The 16,134-nt window shown below is 38.8% G+C and overlaps 2 protein-coding genes across 2 annotated transcripts; both read right to left on the bottom strand.

The window, feature by feature from the left end:
• Positions 1-554: 554 nt before the first annotated feature.
• LOC106409573 lies at positions 555-4,176 on the bottom strand. The gene has a single exon (XM_048737351.1). The coding sequence runs from the start codon at positions 1,564-1,566 to the stop codon at positions 667-669; it is 900 nt and encodes a 299-aa protein (XP_048593308.1). The 5' UTR covers positions 1,567-4,176; the 3' UTR covers positions 555-666.
• A 4,829-nt stretch (positions 4,177-9,005) lies between these two features.
• On the bottom strand, positions 9,006-11,345 carry LOC111201272. The gene has a single exon (XM_022692938.1). The coding sequence runs from the start codon at positions 11,343-11,345 to the stop codon at positions 9,006-9,008; it is 2,340 nt and encodes a 779-aa protein (XP_022548659.1).
• Between the last annotated feature and the right edge of the window lie 4,789 nt (positions 11,346-16,134).

The raw sequence follows: 16,134 nt of genomic DNA, 5'->3' as shown, positions 1-16,134 counted from the left end.
GACCCAACATTTGCATTACTGAGAGCAGGTTTTAGTTAGGCACCGATTTATAAACCTTATATACTAATGTTGGTTACTTAAGAAGTGAGATTTCAAAACCGCATTTTCAAGTCTATAATTCCCTAATTCTTTCATTTGAGATTGAATTTCACTCTTTTTTGAAACGGATGTTATATCCATTTATATTTTAAAATTATTGAACCGCATTATGCAATATGAGAAGAAATCATGACTTTACTTGAAATAAATTCGAAAATCATTATAGATTGATTCATGTTCATTATATACTAATGTTGATCTACAGTTCTGATACTGACTTCATAACATTAATTGTTTAAAATTCTTTTAGTCCATCACCATACAATAAGGAAGGAGCACTCTAACTATAGCCCCAGCATAATATGGTCGGGAAATTTCGTTTAATATGTGTTTTCTTAATAATGTTTTAGCATTTAGTTGCCCATCCATAACTTTCATCGAATGAATGAAATATCCAAATATATCCTACGCCGATTTTACATTTTTTTTTTCCTTTTATCATCTGTATCAAAACGTTATACGAATGAAACAATATCATATACCCCATCAATTAAATGGAATCTCACCACCACATCTGAAAATTTAAGCCACAAAAAATAATATATAAAACAAAAGGCACAAAAGGGATTAAGAGGAAGCAGCACGTGACAAGGACCCAACTCTTGAAATTTCATGGACCGCAGGGTTAAACCCTAAGCATCCTAACCAGCCTTGCTTGTACGGCAAGAACGTCTTCCTTTTCAACTCCTCTGACACTGCTCTGTTCTCAGTGTAATGCATCTCATGAGCCGAAACCACCGTGCCGTGCCTTCTCCTTGACCTAGACACTGTCGATTCACAACACTCTCTTGATCGGATACTCGAACTTTTCACTTCCTCGGCCTCTTTCTTTGTAAGTATATCATATCTTCTCAATGACTCTTTGGTTGGAACAGGTCTACCATCGGATGCACTCCTGAATAACAACAGATCTTTGAGTTTCCACTTCTTGTATGCTCGACCAGGGAACAGAATCGCTGACAAGAAAACAGAGGATTTTTGGTTGCTTGTGTTAGAAGCAACCATTTTTGTTGTCTCGTGTACTTCTTCTTCATCAACCACAATGTCTGAAACCCTCAACGGAGACATAGAAGATCCGGGAGACCGGTCTTTTCCTGGACCAGAATCTTCTCTGTCAAGAACACAAGAAACGACAGGAGGGAGTGAGGGCCCTAAAGGTCGAATCTTTCCTCCGTCAAAGAGCTCATCGGCGGCAGAGAAAAAAGATTTATCCAATTGTCCACTGAAATTGAACTCGAAATCATCATCAATATCGCTGGCTGATCTCTTCTTGGGAGTTCTTGGTTGGTCACTCCAGTCAAAGGGTATATTGGAAGAAGTTGAAGGAGAAGGGCTTGTGGGTGCACTGAAGAAAATAACATTGTTGTTTCCAAATAGGGTTGGGCTTGAAGGAGCTGTTATGTATGGAGATGAAGTTGTGCTGTCGAAATTGAGTTCTGTTGATGTTTCTGCTGCCTCTTTCTCCATTAATGGAGTTTTCTTCTTCTTTGGATGCTCTTCTCTTGGAAGGTGTTCCCCTTTCAGACGGAAAGCTTGACTTTCGATCGAGAGAGAGAGAGAGAGAGAGAGAATGAATGGTGATTGAATTAGACCCTGCCTTTATAAGTCTCACCAACTTCATGGGTTGTGATTTAATTATTGTGATTTATCAACTCAGTTTTCTATTTTTTTGGGCCAAACATTTTTATTTTATATATCAAAATGGTTCTATACAATTATTAGTCCTTACACCTTTCCAGACTCAAATTTGAATACATTTACGACTTTTGAATCTATATATTAGTATAAACTTTTCAAAAGTAATATACATTTGAAAGTTTAGATTTATTCGTTAACACTCTTTCGTGCTCATGGGCATGTTATCAAATTACTCTCTCTTTTTCATAATATATGTTGTTTTATAAAAAAAAAATATTTTAAAATATATTTAGTTTTAACATTTCAATGAAATGCAATTTTTGTAATTATTGAATATTGTATAACTTTTTTTTTTCAACAAAAGAAACTAAACTAAACCGGTTCCGGACGCGAGAGCCATCTCGGTGGAACTGAATCAACATAAATCATAGCAGAAGACAGATCTCTAACACCTCGTACTAGTTTGTCCGCCATTTTATTTTGCGCCCTTGGAATGTGTTGAATGAAGAAGTTGGGGAAGTAATCCTTACATCGTAGAAACTCTTCCATGTGAGTAGTGAATGCCGGCCATTGAATATTGTATAACCAATTAAATTATATAGCTTTTTCTAAAATTGGTTGAAGTTATATATTAAATAATACTTTTTAACAAGTAACCACTTTTAAATATTGATACTTTTGACTTAAACTACTACCTACAATTTGAAATAGAGGAAATATAATTGTGTTAAATCATTTAACTATCGTGTTAAACAAATGGTTAATGTTTCGATTTCATTTACTTATATGTTTTAAATCATTTCAGAATTTCTCTATCAAAAATAATCGTGTTAACTATCATTATGTTTTGCTTTAGTCATATATGTGGTTTCAAGTATAATAAACAATTTTAAATTGTTGAGTAACATATTTTTCTAAATTAAACATGATTCTATCCTAGTGGTCATGCTTCTCAAAGACTACTAAAGGTCACGGGTTCGACTCTCTCTCAGCATAATGGTATTATGCCTCTCCAAATCAATTTTCTCATATGAGTAGGAGTAATTGTGTACACCAATTAGTAGGTCTAGACCAGAGGGGTTTCCCCGTAGAGATAAGAGCATGTAAAGTATGTATTCATCCGTAGGTCCATGCTGGAGGTGATGCAAGTATGGTCGAGATAGAAGATAATTTGAAATGGATGCAACTCTGTGGATGACGAACTGGTGGATGCAGAAACTCGTGGATACAAAACTCTATGGATGGAACTGATTGGATGCAACAATCAAGTGACTATAAAGCTGACTTGGAGCTAAATGGACTCGGTCATACTCAGGCTCGGACCCATACTGATGATGGACCAGACATGACTTTCTCCGCCGACACCAATCAAGACAAGGATCCATTCTGCTTGTCTAAGGGCCCAGTTACTAGATCACAAACTAGAAGACTGAAAAAAATCAATTGCTGTTTTGATTTACTCTGAACCAGACGGAAATCAAGCCAAGGAACCGAGCCAACTCTTCACTTATTTAGTCTTTGGACTTGTCTAAGTGTTAATTTCGAAATCTATGTTTTACTACTTCTTATTTTTGATTTTCTCAAGTATTAGGACCTTTCAACTTCTTTTCTTTCTTTGTTACTACTTAAACTCTCTTTTGTTTTTGAAAAAGCTATTCACTCTTTTTATTATAACTTTCTCACAAATCTGTGAATCGCTTGTTCATCTTTGAACACTGATTGCTAAGAGTTCATTCTCTTATTGCAAAACTTGTCTTTGATCACAACAGAGTTCATTCTCTTGATCTTAGACACATCTACACAAGATCTGATCAATCCATATATCATTTCTGAAAATCTCCATCCAAATCAATCCACATCACTCTCAAACCATCAGATTTTCCTTCAAAAGCATCAGGGACAAAGGATCTCATCATAAGGTATTCATCAAGTGGTATCAGAGCAACACTCCCAAGCTCGGTAATTCTATCGTTTCATCTTCTAATCTTCTCATCTTTCCACCATTTCTTAAACACTTCTTCTCTATCTATCTGTGTAAGGAAACCGAGCCAGCTTGGTAACCTTATTAAAAAAATAACAATAAAAAGAAAGAAAGAAAAGGGATCGAAGAGAAATCCGATCAGACCGAGGAGAAATCCGGTCTCAAGCTTGGTAAAATCGGTTCCCGAAAAAAATCTTGAAATCTGTCTATCTTCTTCTTCTTCTCTTGATTTACCATTTGATCTTTGGTTTGGCACTGAGATTGATTGTTAGTTCCCCTGGAACTTGGAGATATTCACTAGAGAATCACTTGTGAGAGAGATAAACACTTTCGAGAGAAACACTTGTGAGATCTTGTTGCTTTTAACGTTTGTTAAGTGATTTCAGGAACAAGATGTTTGGATTACTAAGAAGAAGCAGCCAGGAGAAGATTCCACAGCATGACCGATTCAATTCTTCTACTAAAGCTTTGTTAGAAAAAAGCAAAATGTTTTGAAAAACAGTATATGCAAATGCTTCTAACAATTTTTATTCGGTGCAGGAAAGGACACAGCCAAGAAGACCACTGGAGAGGCTTACTAGCAGACACAGAGAGCAGCCTAGACCATCCAGTGATGATGCAGTTCATGATCATAGGCGTGATGATCAAAGAAGTTACCACAGATTTAGAAAACTCGATGATCGGTTCGGTAGAAACCAACAGTATGATGACTGTGCGAAAAGGTTGTTACCACCACTTCAGGTCGTGGAAGAGAGCTAAAGAAAGAGCAAATACACGTCCCCATCCTCAAGATCTGAAGCAGTGAGCCAAAGGCCAAGTTATTCTAAGGAGAAATCGGCTAGACCAAAACCAAAAACAGAACCGCTTTCATCACTTAGCCAAGAAACCAGAGGTACTTCCAAAACTTCTAATTTCATTTGTGCTGATGAATCTGTCAAGTCTCATGGCAGGAATCAGGTCACCAAGGATGTGCCCATGGAGCTTAATAAAAGCAATGAAGAAAGCAAAGAGCAACGGCAAAAATTGTTTCAGACGAGAGTTTTGGTTCAGAACAAAGTGTGCAGTATGATCATTGATGGAGGTAGCTATGCAAATGTGGCGAGTTCAACAATGGTGAAGAAAATTGGTTTGGAAACTAAGAAGCATCCTCATCCTTACAAGCTTCAATAGTTGACAGATAATGGAGAAATGAAAGTTACCAGACAGGTCTTGGTATCCTTTTCTGTTGGGCACTATGAAGATGAAGTTCTTTGTGATGCTTGGCCTATGGAAGCCACTCACATTATTCTAGGGAGGCCATGGCAGTTTGATCGGCAAGTTACTTATAAAGGACTCACCAACCAGTTCTCATTCCTGTTCCAAGGTAAGAACATCAACTTAGTTCCTTTGTCTCCATTGGAAGCACTACAAGATCAGCAACACATGAGCAAGAAGATAGATCAGGGCTCATAGTCAAACCGTGAAGCCACAAACCTTTCTTTGAAATCCTTGAAAGCTAAGTGTTTACTTCCTTCTTTTCATTCTGATGTTGCGCTTGAAAATAAACAGACTTGTGATAAATTTAACCATCTTGAACCGGTACAGCCGAGTAGTCTTGTTCCTTTGTCACATGGATTGAAAGAAAACCCAACAGAAGAGGCACCACATAGTTCAGCACCAGAGAAACTGTTGCAGCAATCAGCCAGCACTGAACCAATGGCGATTCCTCAGTCAATCTCATGTCAAAGCCAAAAGCACTGTAAGGATCATGAGTTGATAATTGTCTCTACTAATCATGAAACCGTTTTAATAAAGAAATTTTCTCTGCGAGAACATTTCTTTACTTGGTTGAAAAACGTTTTTCTTGAACGTAGATAATTCCATGACTTGTTTTCATTGAGCTATGCATTGAAAGAATTTTGGAGTGGAACAAAGCATGAACCAAAACTCCTTTGACCAGAGAATCAATTTGATTTCGTTCATGTTGAGAAGTTGGCACTTTCTCATTCTTTTCCTAACAGTTTCACAGCTTTGCTTGATTTTAAATCAAATAAACCAACTTTTGGCACTCAGTTTACTTTCTTGATGTTTACACACGTGCTTGATGATTGTCCTAAGAGATTGAATCATGTTCTTGATATCTTACGGATAGAGAAACTTTTTGAATATTTTTTTCGCAAATTTGATGTGGTTTCTCTAGTTGTTTTGGAAGCGCATGATATACAGGATCAACTTCAAACGGAAGCAAGCAGAGGAGGTTGGCACAACACTTGTGTTCAAGGAACTTGGAACTTGAAGTATTTGAGGAAAACAACTTCAATTGTCCAAGGTAAGTATGATGTTAGTTCTACTTTCAATGTAGCTGACTTAATCCCATTTGTGCAGAGGATTCGGATTTGAGGTCAAATCATTTTAAAGGAGGAGGGGATGATGCAAGCATGATCGAGCTAGAAGATAATTTGAAATGGGTGCAACCCCGTGGATGCAACTCTGTGGATGCCGAACTGGTGGATGCAGAAACTCGTGGATACAACTCTATGGATGGAACTGAGTGGATGCAACAATCAAGTGACTGTGAAGCTGACTTGGAGCTAAATGGACTTGGTGATACTTAGACTCGGACCCAGACTGATGATGAACCAGTCATGACTTTCTCAGCCGACACCAATCAAGACAAGGATCCATTATGCTTGTCTAAGGGCCCAGTTACTAGATCACAAACCAGAAGACTGAAGAAATTAATTGTTGTTTTGGTGTACTCTGAACCAGACGAAAATCAAGCCAAGGAACCGAGCCAACTATTCACTTATTCAGTCTTTGGACTTGTCTAAGTGTTAATTTCAAAATCTATGTTTTACTAATTCTTATTTTAGGTTTTCTCAAGTATTAGAACCTTTCAACTTCTTTTCCTTCTTTGTTGCTACTGAAACTCTCTTTTGTTTCTGAAAAAGCTATTCACTCTTTTTATTAAAACTTTCTCTCAAATATGTGAATCCCTTGTTCATCTTTGAACACTGATTGCTAACAGTTCATTCTCTAATTGCAAAATGAGACGGTATTAGGATGGATAGATTCCCGAACTAGAAACCCTACTTGCGGATTCGAAGAATGGGGATACACAAACTTAGAAGATGATCGGTTATGAAGAAAGATCCTCTTAGAAGTTATGCGTTCGTAAGCGTAGCTATTGCTAGGTAACTTGAGAGATAAGTAAAGCTGAGAAAATAGTTTATTGATATTGTGTTGTGTCTTTACAAATCGTAAGAGCACTTATATAGCAAAGCCGAAAACATTGATAAGGCTAAATAAGCTAATCCTTATCCTAAGAGGAATAGAAATCATAAACTAACTTAATAAAGATTAAACGTAAAATCCGTAAAACCGTTAGTGACGTGTCCTGTCACAATACTCCCTCCTTCAGAACATTCTTGGCCTCTAGGATGAAAATCTGGATATTTGGCAATGAAATCTTGGTAAAACTCCCATGTCGCTTGTGCAAGCGTTGAACCCTTCCATTGGACAAGTACTTTGGTTACTGGTCTGTTCTGGCGATTAACCATTTTCTTTTCCAAAATAAGCTCGGGTTCTCTGTCGAGTCCGACGTCGTTGAGGTATTGCGGAAGAGTAGAAGTAGAACTAGGCGGGTTAGGACACAGCTTTAGTTGACTCACGTGAAACACGTTATGGATTGCAGACGTTGGTGGTAACTCAAGCTTGTACGCACGCGAACCAACACGATCTGTGATGCGAAAAGGGCCGTAGTAACGAGGGGAGAGCTTATGAGGCATGTTACGTCCTTTCAAGGAGTGTTGACGATATGTCTGGAGCTTCAAATATACGTAGTCGCCAACTGTGAAAGCACGATCAGAACGACGAGAATCAGCGTATTGTTTCATACGGTTTTGAGCCCGCAAGAGATGGAACTTCATCATATCAATTAGTGCTTCCCGTTTTTGAAGTGTTCTATCGATGGCTGGGGAAGAACTCTCTCCGGGTAGGTAGGGCATGTGAATCGGAGGTGGTTGCCCGTAAATAATCTCAAAAGGAGTGCTATGAATGGCCGAGTGATATGTGGTGTTGTACCACCATTCCGCGAGGGGTAGCCACGAACTCCAAGAGCGAGGAGTATCTGAAACCATACAGCGAAGGTAAGTCTCCAAAGTCTTGTTAGTGACTTCTGTTTGGCCATCAGATTGGGGGTGGTAGGCTGTAGAGAAGTTAAGATCAACGCCATGAACTCGGAACAATTCCCTCCAGACTTCGCTCAAGAATGTTGGATCCCGGTCACTAGTAATGTCTTTAGGCATTCCATGGAGGCGAAAAACCTGATCCAGGTAGACCTTGGCGACGTCCATAGCTGTATACGGGTGTGATAGAGCCAGAAAATGTGCATTTTTGCTTAGTCTATCAATGACTACGAGGATGCAGTGTTTACCAGCAGATGGAGGAAGACCTTCGATGAAATCTAGGCTTATTGATTCCCAAACACCAGCAGGGACCGGGAGAGGTTGAAGAAGACCGGGTTTTGCAGCCATGTCGTACTTATTCTTCTGACAAGTTGGACAGTTCCGGACGTAATGTTGTGTTTCAGAACTCATCTTTGGCCAGAAGAAAAGGGTTTTGATGCGTTGTAGCGTTGAGTTGCGGCCTGAATGACCTCCAACTGCTGAATCATGGAGCCATTGAAAAATATGAAGCTTCACTGATTGATCGTTGCCTATGACAAGTTTCCCACGGCGACGTAGTTCCCCATTAACGAAAGAGTAAGCTGGATGGAGCGATTTGTCTGTCTGTAGTTCTGAGACAATCTTCTTAAGGACAGGGTCGGAGTCCCATAAGGATTTCAGTTTCTCATAAAACCCATGATGGACCTGGGACAATGTGAGTTGGAGAAGCTGGGCGCCAGAAACCCGTGACAGTGCGTCTGCTGCAACGTTTTCCTTTCCTTGTTTATAGTGTATTTCAAATGTGTAACCCATTAACTTGGATAACCACATGTGTTGGAAAGGAGTGGTGATTTTCTGTTCCAACAAGAATTTTAGGCTTCGTTGATCAGTTCGAATAATAAACTTGCTGTGAGCCAAGTACGCATTCCATGTTTGCACTGCGTGGACCACTGCGAGAAGCTCCTTCTCGTAAACCGAGAGGTTCTGATGACGAGGACCGAGTGCTCTACTGATATAGCAAATTGGGTGATTATCCTGCATAAGTACTGCGCCTATACCGGTCTGAGATGCATATGTTTCGACAACAAAAGGCTTGGAGAAATCGGGTAAGGCGAGAACCGGGGCTGTCATGAGGGCTGTTTTCAAGGCTTGGAAGGCGGTGTCTGCTTCTGGACTCCATGAGAAACCGTCTTTGCGTAGTAGAACGGTAAGGGGTCGTGCGATAATACTATAGCTTTGTATAAAGCGTCTGTAGTAATTTGCAAGACCCAAAAAACTTCGTATCTGTTTTTGATTCTTAGGAACGGCCAGCTTTCTACTGCTTTTATTTTCTTTGGATCGGTGCTTACGCCGGCAGATGAGATGAAGTGACCGAGGTATTCGATCTTTGTAGCGCCAAAGGTGCATTTGGACTGTTTAAGGTATAGTTGGTGATGGCGTAATATCGCAAAAACCATGTCCAGATGCGCGAGATGGTCCTCCCATGTGTCGCTGTATATCAAAATATCGTCAAAGAAGAAAAGTAAGAATTTTCTAAGTACCGGTTCAAAGACATGGTTCATCAGGCCTTGAAAGGTGCATGGGGCGTTGGTAAGACCGAAAGGCATGACGAGGTATTCATAGTGGCCAGAATGGGTTTTGAATGCTGTTTTATACACATCTTCTGGTGACATCCGCAATTGATGGAAGCCGGCGCGTAAGTCCAGTTTTGAGAAGAATTTGGCGCCACCCAGCTCGTCTAAGAGGTCTTCTAAGAGAGGTATAGAATATTTATCCTTGATCGTCTGTTTGTTTAGACCTCTGTAATCGACACAAAGTCTCCATGAACCATCTTTCTTTTTCACATGAACCACCGGAGATGCGTAGGGGCTGGAGCTGTATTGGATAATTCCTTGATCGGTCATCTCACGAACCATCTTGTCAATTGCGTCCTTCTGCATAGATGAGTATCGGTATGGTCGTAAGTTGACAGGATTAGCTCCTGACTCGAGCGGGATCTTGTGATTGAAACCTTCTCGGAATGGAGGGAGAGATGATGGTTCTTCGAAGATGTCCGTGTAGGATCCGAGTAGTTGAGTAAGTGCTCCGTTCATATCGAGTTTTGGGTCGCTGGCTTCGATATGATAGAAGATATCTTCTGGAGTAAGTGGCTGTTGGGGGAGTATGGTGTTGTCGACTTCTCTTAAGTGGAGTAGGGCGAGTTGAGGTTCTTGTAAGATCAGCTTGTTTAGGTTGCTTCCCGTGACAACCTTAGAGGAGTTCGGTGTTGTCCCTCGGAGAACATGTTTCAAACCCTTGAAGTTGAATTCCATTCGCAGGTTTAGAAAATCCCAAAGGATAGGTCTCAAGGTAGAGAGCCATTGAACACCTAGTACCAAGTCACTACATCCCAGTGGTAGTGTTCTTGTTTCTGTTTTAAACTCGTAGCCCTGCATTTTCCACAGAAAAGAGCTGCATTTGTAGTTAGTAATCAAGTCTCCACTAGCTGCAACAACAGACATTGGTTTGATTGGTGTCAAGGGACATCCCAAACCCTTGGCAATTTGTAGATCGAGGAAGTTGTGTGTGCTGCCGGGATCGATTAGAATGTGTATTTTCCGCTTTCCATACTGGCCTAGAAGTCTCATACAGTTAAATGTTGGGCAACCATTTAAGGCATGGATGGAAATAGTGGGGACTTTATCGTCTTCATCTTCGATAGTTGTTTCTCGAATTTGTTCTTCAAGAGCGATTTCCTTGTCAAACTCTGTTGGATCAGCTTCCAACAATAAAAACTCAGAGCGTCGATGCTTGAGTTGATGACCAGGTGTGAATTGTTCGTCGCAATACATACACAGACCCTTTCGTTTCCGTTCTTGCATCTCGTCGAAAGAGATTCGCTTATGTGGTGGGGTAGCGAGTATTGGTTTGTTTTGATTGCTAGTGGTGTTGGGTGTAGTTGGTGTTGTGCTGCTGTACTGGTTCTTGTTTTGTGTGAAGCTAGATCGCTGAGAGGAGTTGAAAGCTGGGCGCGATGTTTTAGCTGGTGTGTGCGCCAAAGATAACTCATGGAGTTTTGCTATCTTTGCTGCTGCTGGTACGGTTGTGACGTTAAATTGTCGAACATGAAGAGCTAAGTGCTGGTTCATGTTTGTCAAGAAGATACTCAGAGCATGCTCCGGAGCAAGAGTAATTCTTATCATAGCTGAATCAAACTTTTCAAGATACACATCAATGGAGTCGCTCCCTTGTTTCAGGCTGACTAGCTCGGATAGTGGATCGTCAAAGAGCTCACTGAAGCGTTCAGATGCTGCAGCAACGTATTCTGGCCATAGAGGGAACACGTTGTAGCGGTTGGCGATATAAGCGTGGTGCCATTGTAAAGCCTTGCCGGTCATGTGAAGAGAGGCGAAACGAACTTTTAGTTCTGGTGGGGTACTGTCAATTGAAAAGAATTGCTCGCAACGATAAATCCATTCTCGGATTTCCGAACCATCAAACATAGGGAATCCTATCTTCGTAAGTCGTGATGATAAGCTATTAGGACGGCTCTGGTTTTGGTTCTGTGTATGGTCGAATGTATGGTGATCTGTTTTTGATGCACTTTGGTCTGGGGGAAAGCGATCGGGTGGGACGGGTCGCCGGTTCGTATCTGCGGCTGTAAGATCAGAGGATGATTCTGCTTGCTTTCCTTCACGTTGGTTGAAGGGTGGAGAGTTAGCAAAGTATTTCTCTATTATATCTTTAAGTGCTGAGATTTCTCCACCTAGATCCTTACGAATCTCTTCACTTTATTGAGTTTGTGAAGCACGGAGTTCTTCAATTTGTTTGTTCATGTCGCTCAAAGCTGTGGTTTGCCGAGTGTCCATAGCTTAGTCCTGAGGATTGTTTGCTCTGATACCACTGAGACGGTATTAGGATGGATATATTCCCGAACTAGAAACCCCTACTTGCGGATTCGAAGAATGGGGATACACAAACTTAGAAGATGATCGGTTATGAAGAAAGATCCTCTTAGAAGTTATGCGTTCGTAAGCGTAGCTATTGCGTAAGCTCTTGCTAGGTAACTTGAGAGATAAGTAAAGCTGAGAAAATAGTTTATTGATATTGTGTTGTGTCTTTACAAATCGTAAGAGCACTTATATAGCAAAGCCGAAAACATTGATAAGGCTAAATAAGCTAATCCTTATCCTAAGAGGAATAGAAATCATAAACTAACTTAATAAAGATTAAACGTAAAATCCGTAAAACCGTTAGTGACGTGTCCTGTCACACAAAACTTGTCTTTGATCACAACAGAGTTCATTCTCTTGATCTTAAACATATTTACACAATATCTGATCAATCCATAGATCATTTATGAAGATCTCCATCAAAATCAATCTATATCACTCTCAAACCATAGATCTTCCTTCAAAAGCATCAGGGACAAAGGATCTCATCATAAGGGATTCAACAGGAGGGGAGGGATTCCTTGAATTGGGGCCCGCGGTGGGACTAGGCACTATAATAGAAGTTAACTCTAAAACAGTTTAGAGAAGTGATTATATCCCAGCGATCATGCTTTTCACAGACGACTGCTAGATGTCGCAATTTCGATTCTTTGTCGAGCGAGCTGGTAATATGCCTCTCCAAATAATTATTTCCTCATAGAAGTAGCGTAAGCGGTGTATACCAACCAGTAGATCTAGGCCGAAGGATTTTCTCCATACGAGTAGGGGAAAACGAAGTACACATTAACCCGAGTGTCCAGGTCGGAGTGGAGAGATTTCTTGGATTTAAGGCAGCACAAGCGGTGGGGCTAGTAACTTTAGAAAGTTAACCTTAAAACAGTTTTGAGAAGTGCTTGTATCCCAATGGTCACGCTTCTCGCAGACGACTACCAGAGGTCATAAGTTCAATTCTCTATTAATGTGGTGGTACTATACCTCTCCAAATAAATCATCCCTCATACGAATAAGGTCAAACGGTGTATACCAACCAGTAGGTCCAGACCGAAGGGTTCCCCATTACAAGTAGCGGAAGTGGAGTATACATTAACCTGTAGGTCCATGTCAGACGGGAAAATTTTCCTGGATTTGGGACCACTAAAACAGTTTGAGTGCTCTCTAAAAACCCCTGAAGAGTAAACTCTAGTTTTCAAATCCAATTTGGGTGGCCGGCGGCTTCTTCTTCTCCTCCGTCATCGGTAGCCCGCCATCTCCCTCTCTTCTCTTCCCCCCTTATTTCCTTTATTGGTGCTTCAGGGTTTTGCGCCATCGCGATTCAGATCTAGGGTCTTCTCTTTCTTAAATTTAAGAACATATTGATAAATATGTATAATATCTTCATAAAATTTAAGAAAACTTTTGTAAATGTTCTTAAGCTTGTTTTAAAATTATATTCTTAAATGTGTATTTAGGAAGATCTTCGCGTATATATCTTTATGAACTAGGTTAAGATCCGCATCTTGCGCAGGACAAACATTCGGTATACAAATATTTTTATGTACACTGTTTTTTTAACAACAAAATCAATGAATCATGTAGACTCTGCAACACAAACTCGTAACTCGGCATCCATATGGACAACAAATGGCGATTGCCTTCATGCACTGTGTGCTAGACTGTCTGCCCTTGAATTTTGTGTCTGGGGTATATGATGAGCTCTGAGCTGTTGAAACTTCTCTTCAAGACATGTATATCTTCTAGGTAACTTGCAAAGGCTGGTCATTCTTCTGGTTCGAAAACCATCTTTACTAATTGAGAACAATCTGTTGCAATTGTAACAGTAAATTGTCTTGTATTTCTTATACACTCCATTGCCAAATAAGTGCCTCTATCTTCGAGTGAAGTGGCGACTGATTCGCTCTTGTATTCCTCGCTCCCATCAAAACATCAAAACCTTCCAAAGTGCTATACCACCCTTCTCATCCCGAATATATACATCCTGATTTTTTTCATGATCCATCCGTAAAGCACCAACGACCTGGGATATCTGGTACTCATGCGTCTACTGGTAAACGAGTTTTCTCAATGCCTTGTGTAAGTGAGACCTGCGCTGCTGGCCAAAGTAAAGCTTCGTTTCTGCCAGTTTAAAAGTATCTCTAGGATCAATGTCCAAATTACTAAAAACTTTATTGTTTCTTCATTTCCATATGTACCATAATATTCATGCAAATTGATGGTCCTCTAACTCCGGAGAAACCTTCCAAAATAAATGATCCATGTTCGCAAAGTGATTGAATGGGAAAAAATTATGGATACGAAGGAATTCGTGAGAGTGCCCAAACCTGAACCGCCGGTGGACATTCAAAAATTACATGATTTATAGATTCTTCAGGTGCTCCACATAGTGCACAAATTGTATCCCCTTGTATTCCTCTTGGTCTTAAACTTTTCTTAACCGCTGTACATCCTGATACTAGTTGCCATAAGAAGTGTTTCATCTTAGGTGGACATCGAACTTTCCAGCAGAAAGCCTTCGGAGGAGAGACCGAAGGACCATAATCTGGTAGCATTATTTCTCTTCTCTGTTCGGGTACACTCGTTCTACTTGATATCCATATTTAATTGATATCTCACAATATGTGTAAAATGCCATCCATCGCGATATGCTGTCTGAATTCGGCTTAATGGTATACTTTCAATTATTTTAACATCCTGAGGATACACCAGAGTCCGAATGACCTGTAAAATATTGCGTTGCGTTGATGAGAGAATCCACTGTAAGATCCGGGTAAAGGTGCTGATTTTTATTTGTTGGTCTCGGGCGAGTGAATGGGAGTCATAGATCATTCATACAGAGATAGAAGATCCTGATCCCAATGTACACTATTACTTATTTTGCATTTTTACATAGGTTCTAAAACGCGGCCGCACTGACCGATTAAGCGGCAAAAAACCCTCGGTGGTAGTCAAGCGTTGCTTTTTGACCCTATTCGGCCATTAACTTGGATTTAATCAAAATCATTCACTTTTTGAAGTTTTTTTTGTTTGGAATCGCATTTTACGTGATATATTTCCAAGTTCAAAACATAACTATCAAGAAAAACGCAAGAAATTGATGAAATCTGAGAAAACAAGGATAAGGCAGCTGTGAAAATTGTCTGTGTAACTTTAAGAGGTTTTCGGGGGAAAAGATGATAAAATTACGAATATACTATTATTGAATAACAAATAAAAAACAAAAAATATGGCACCCAGGGAATCAAACCGAGTATCTGTTGGGCTTGCAGAAACCTAGAAACCACTGTGCCATAATAACTTCCGATCATTTATTTGTAAATCGTTAAATATTATATATTAATTATCAGAAAAATAAAAAAATGCTTATAACTATTCTCCGATTAATCGTCCATTAATCTCTTATTTCTTAACAATTCGCTAGGCCAACCCCGACCGCCTGACTCGCGCCTAGCGAAATTTCAAACATAGAATTTATAATAATAAATGATAAACATATATTGAATAATTGAGAAGCAATTAACTATTTCAAATATAATCAAAATTGGCACAAACACAAAAATAAAAAAAAATTCATTTTTTATTAACAATCTTTTTATGATACATCAATCAAAACAATCATATTTACCTATTTTCTATGGTATATAGGTAAATTTAAATGATATTTTCATATTTACCTATTTTCTATGCTATACAAGTAAATTTAAATGATATTAACATACATATGCAGTATACTTTTTAATATGGTGGTTTATTATATAAGACTTTATACTCATATGTTTTTATGATCATTTGTATTTTTTATAACAAAATTTTTAAATGTCCACCTTAAGTTTGAGTAATAGAATGACCTTTTGACGTAAAAAAACATAATTTTTAAACTGCTGAAAACAAAAATTTCAATGTGGACTTTTATTAATTTTAACAATTTATAATTTTGTTAAAAAATTAATGAAAATTGCAAAATTAAATTATTAAGTTCTAAATATTTTTTTGTGCAAATTGAAGAACAAAAATATTTATTTTATGGTATATAATTTAATTTAAACAGTATTAAAATATATATATATACACTTTTAGTATGAATATCTATTAAATGATAATTTCTATTCATATAGTTTTATGATCATTTGTATCTTGTTATAACAAAAATTTAAACCATGGGCACAAATTTTCAAATCTTAGACTTTTAACAACTTTAGTAATTTAAAGTCATTTTTAGAAATCAAAAATATAACATATACATAAATATAATTTTTTATTATATGCTGAATATGACTTTTAATTTATTTTAATAATATAAAATTAAAATGATGAAAGATATAAAAATTGTTACCAAATCCTTATT

The sequence above is a fragment of the Brassica napus genome, chromosome A7 (assembly GCF_020379485.1).
Source record: "Brassica napus cultivar Da-Ae chromosome A7, Da-Ae, whole genome shotgun sequence".
In the NCBI taxonomy this organism is placed as follows: Eukaryota; Viridiplantae; Streptophyta; class Magnoliopsida; order Brassicales; family Brassicaceae; genus Brassica; species Brassica napus.
Note: the sequence above shows the minus strand (reverse complement) of the source record. Positions and strands in the feature narration are given on the sequence as shown.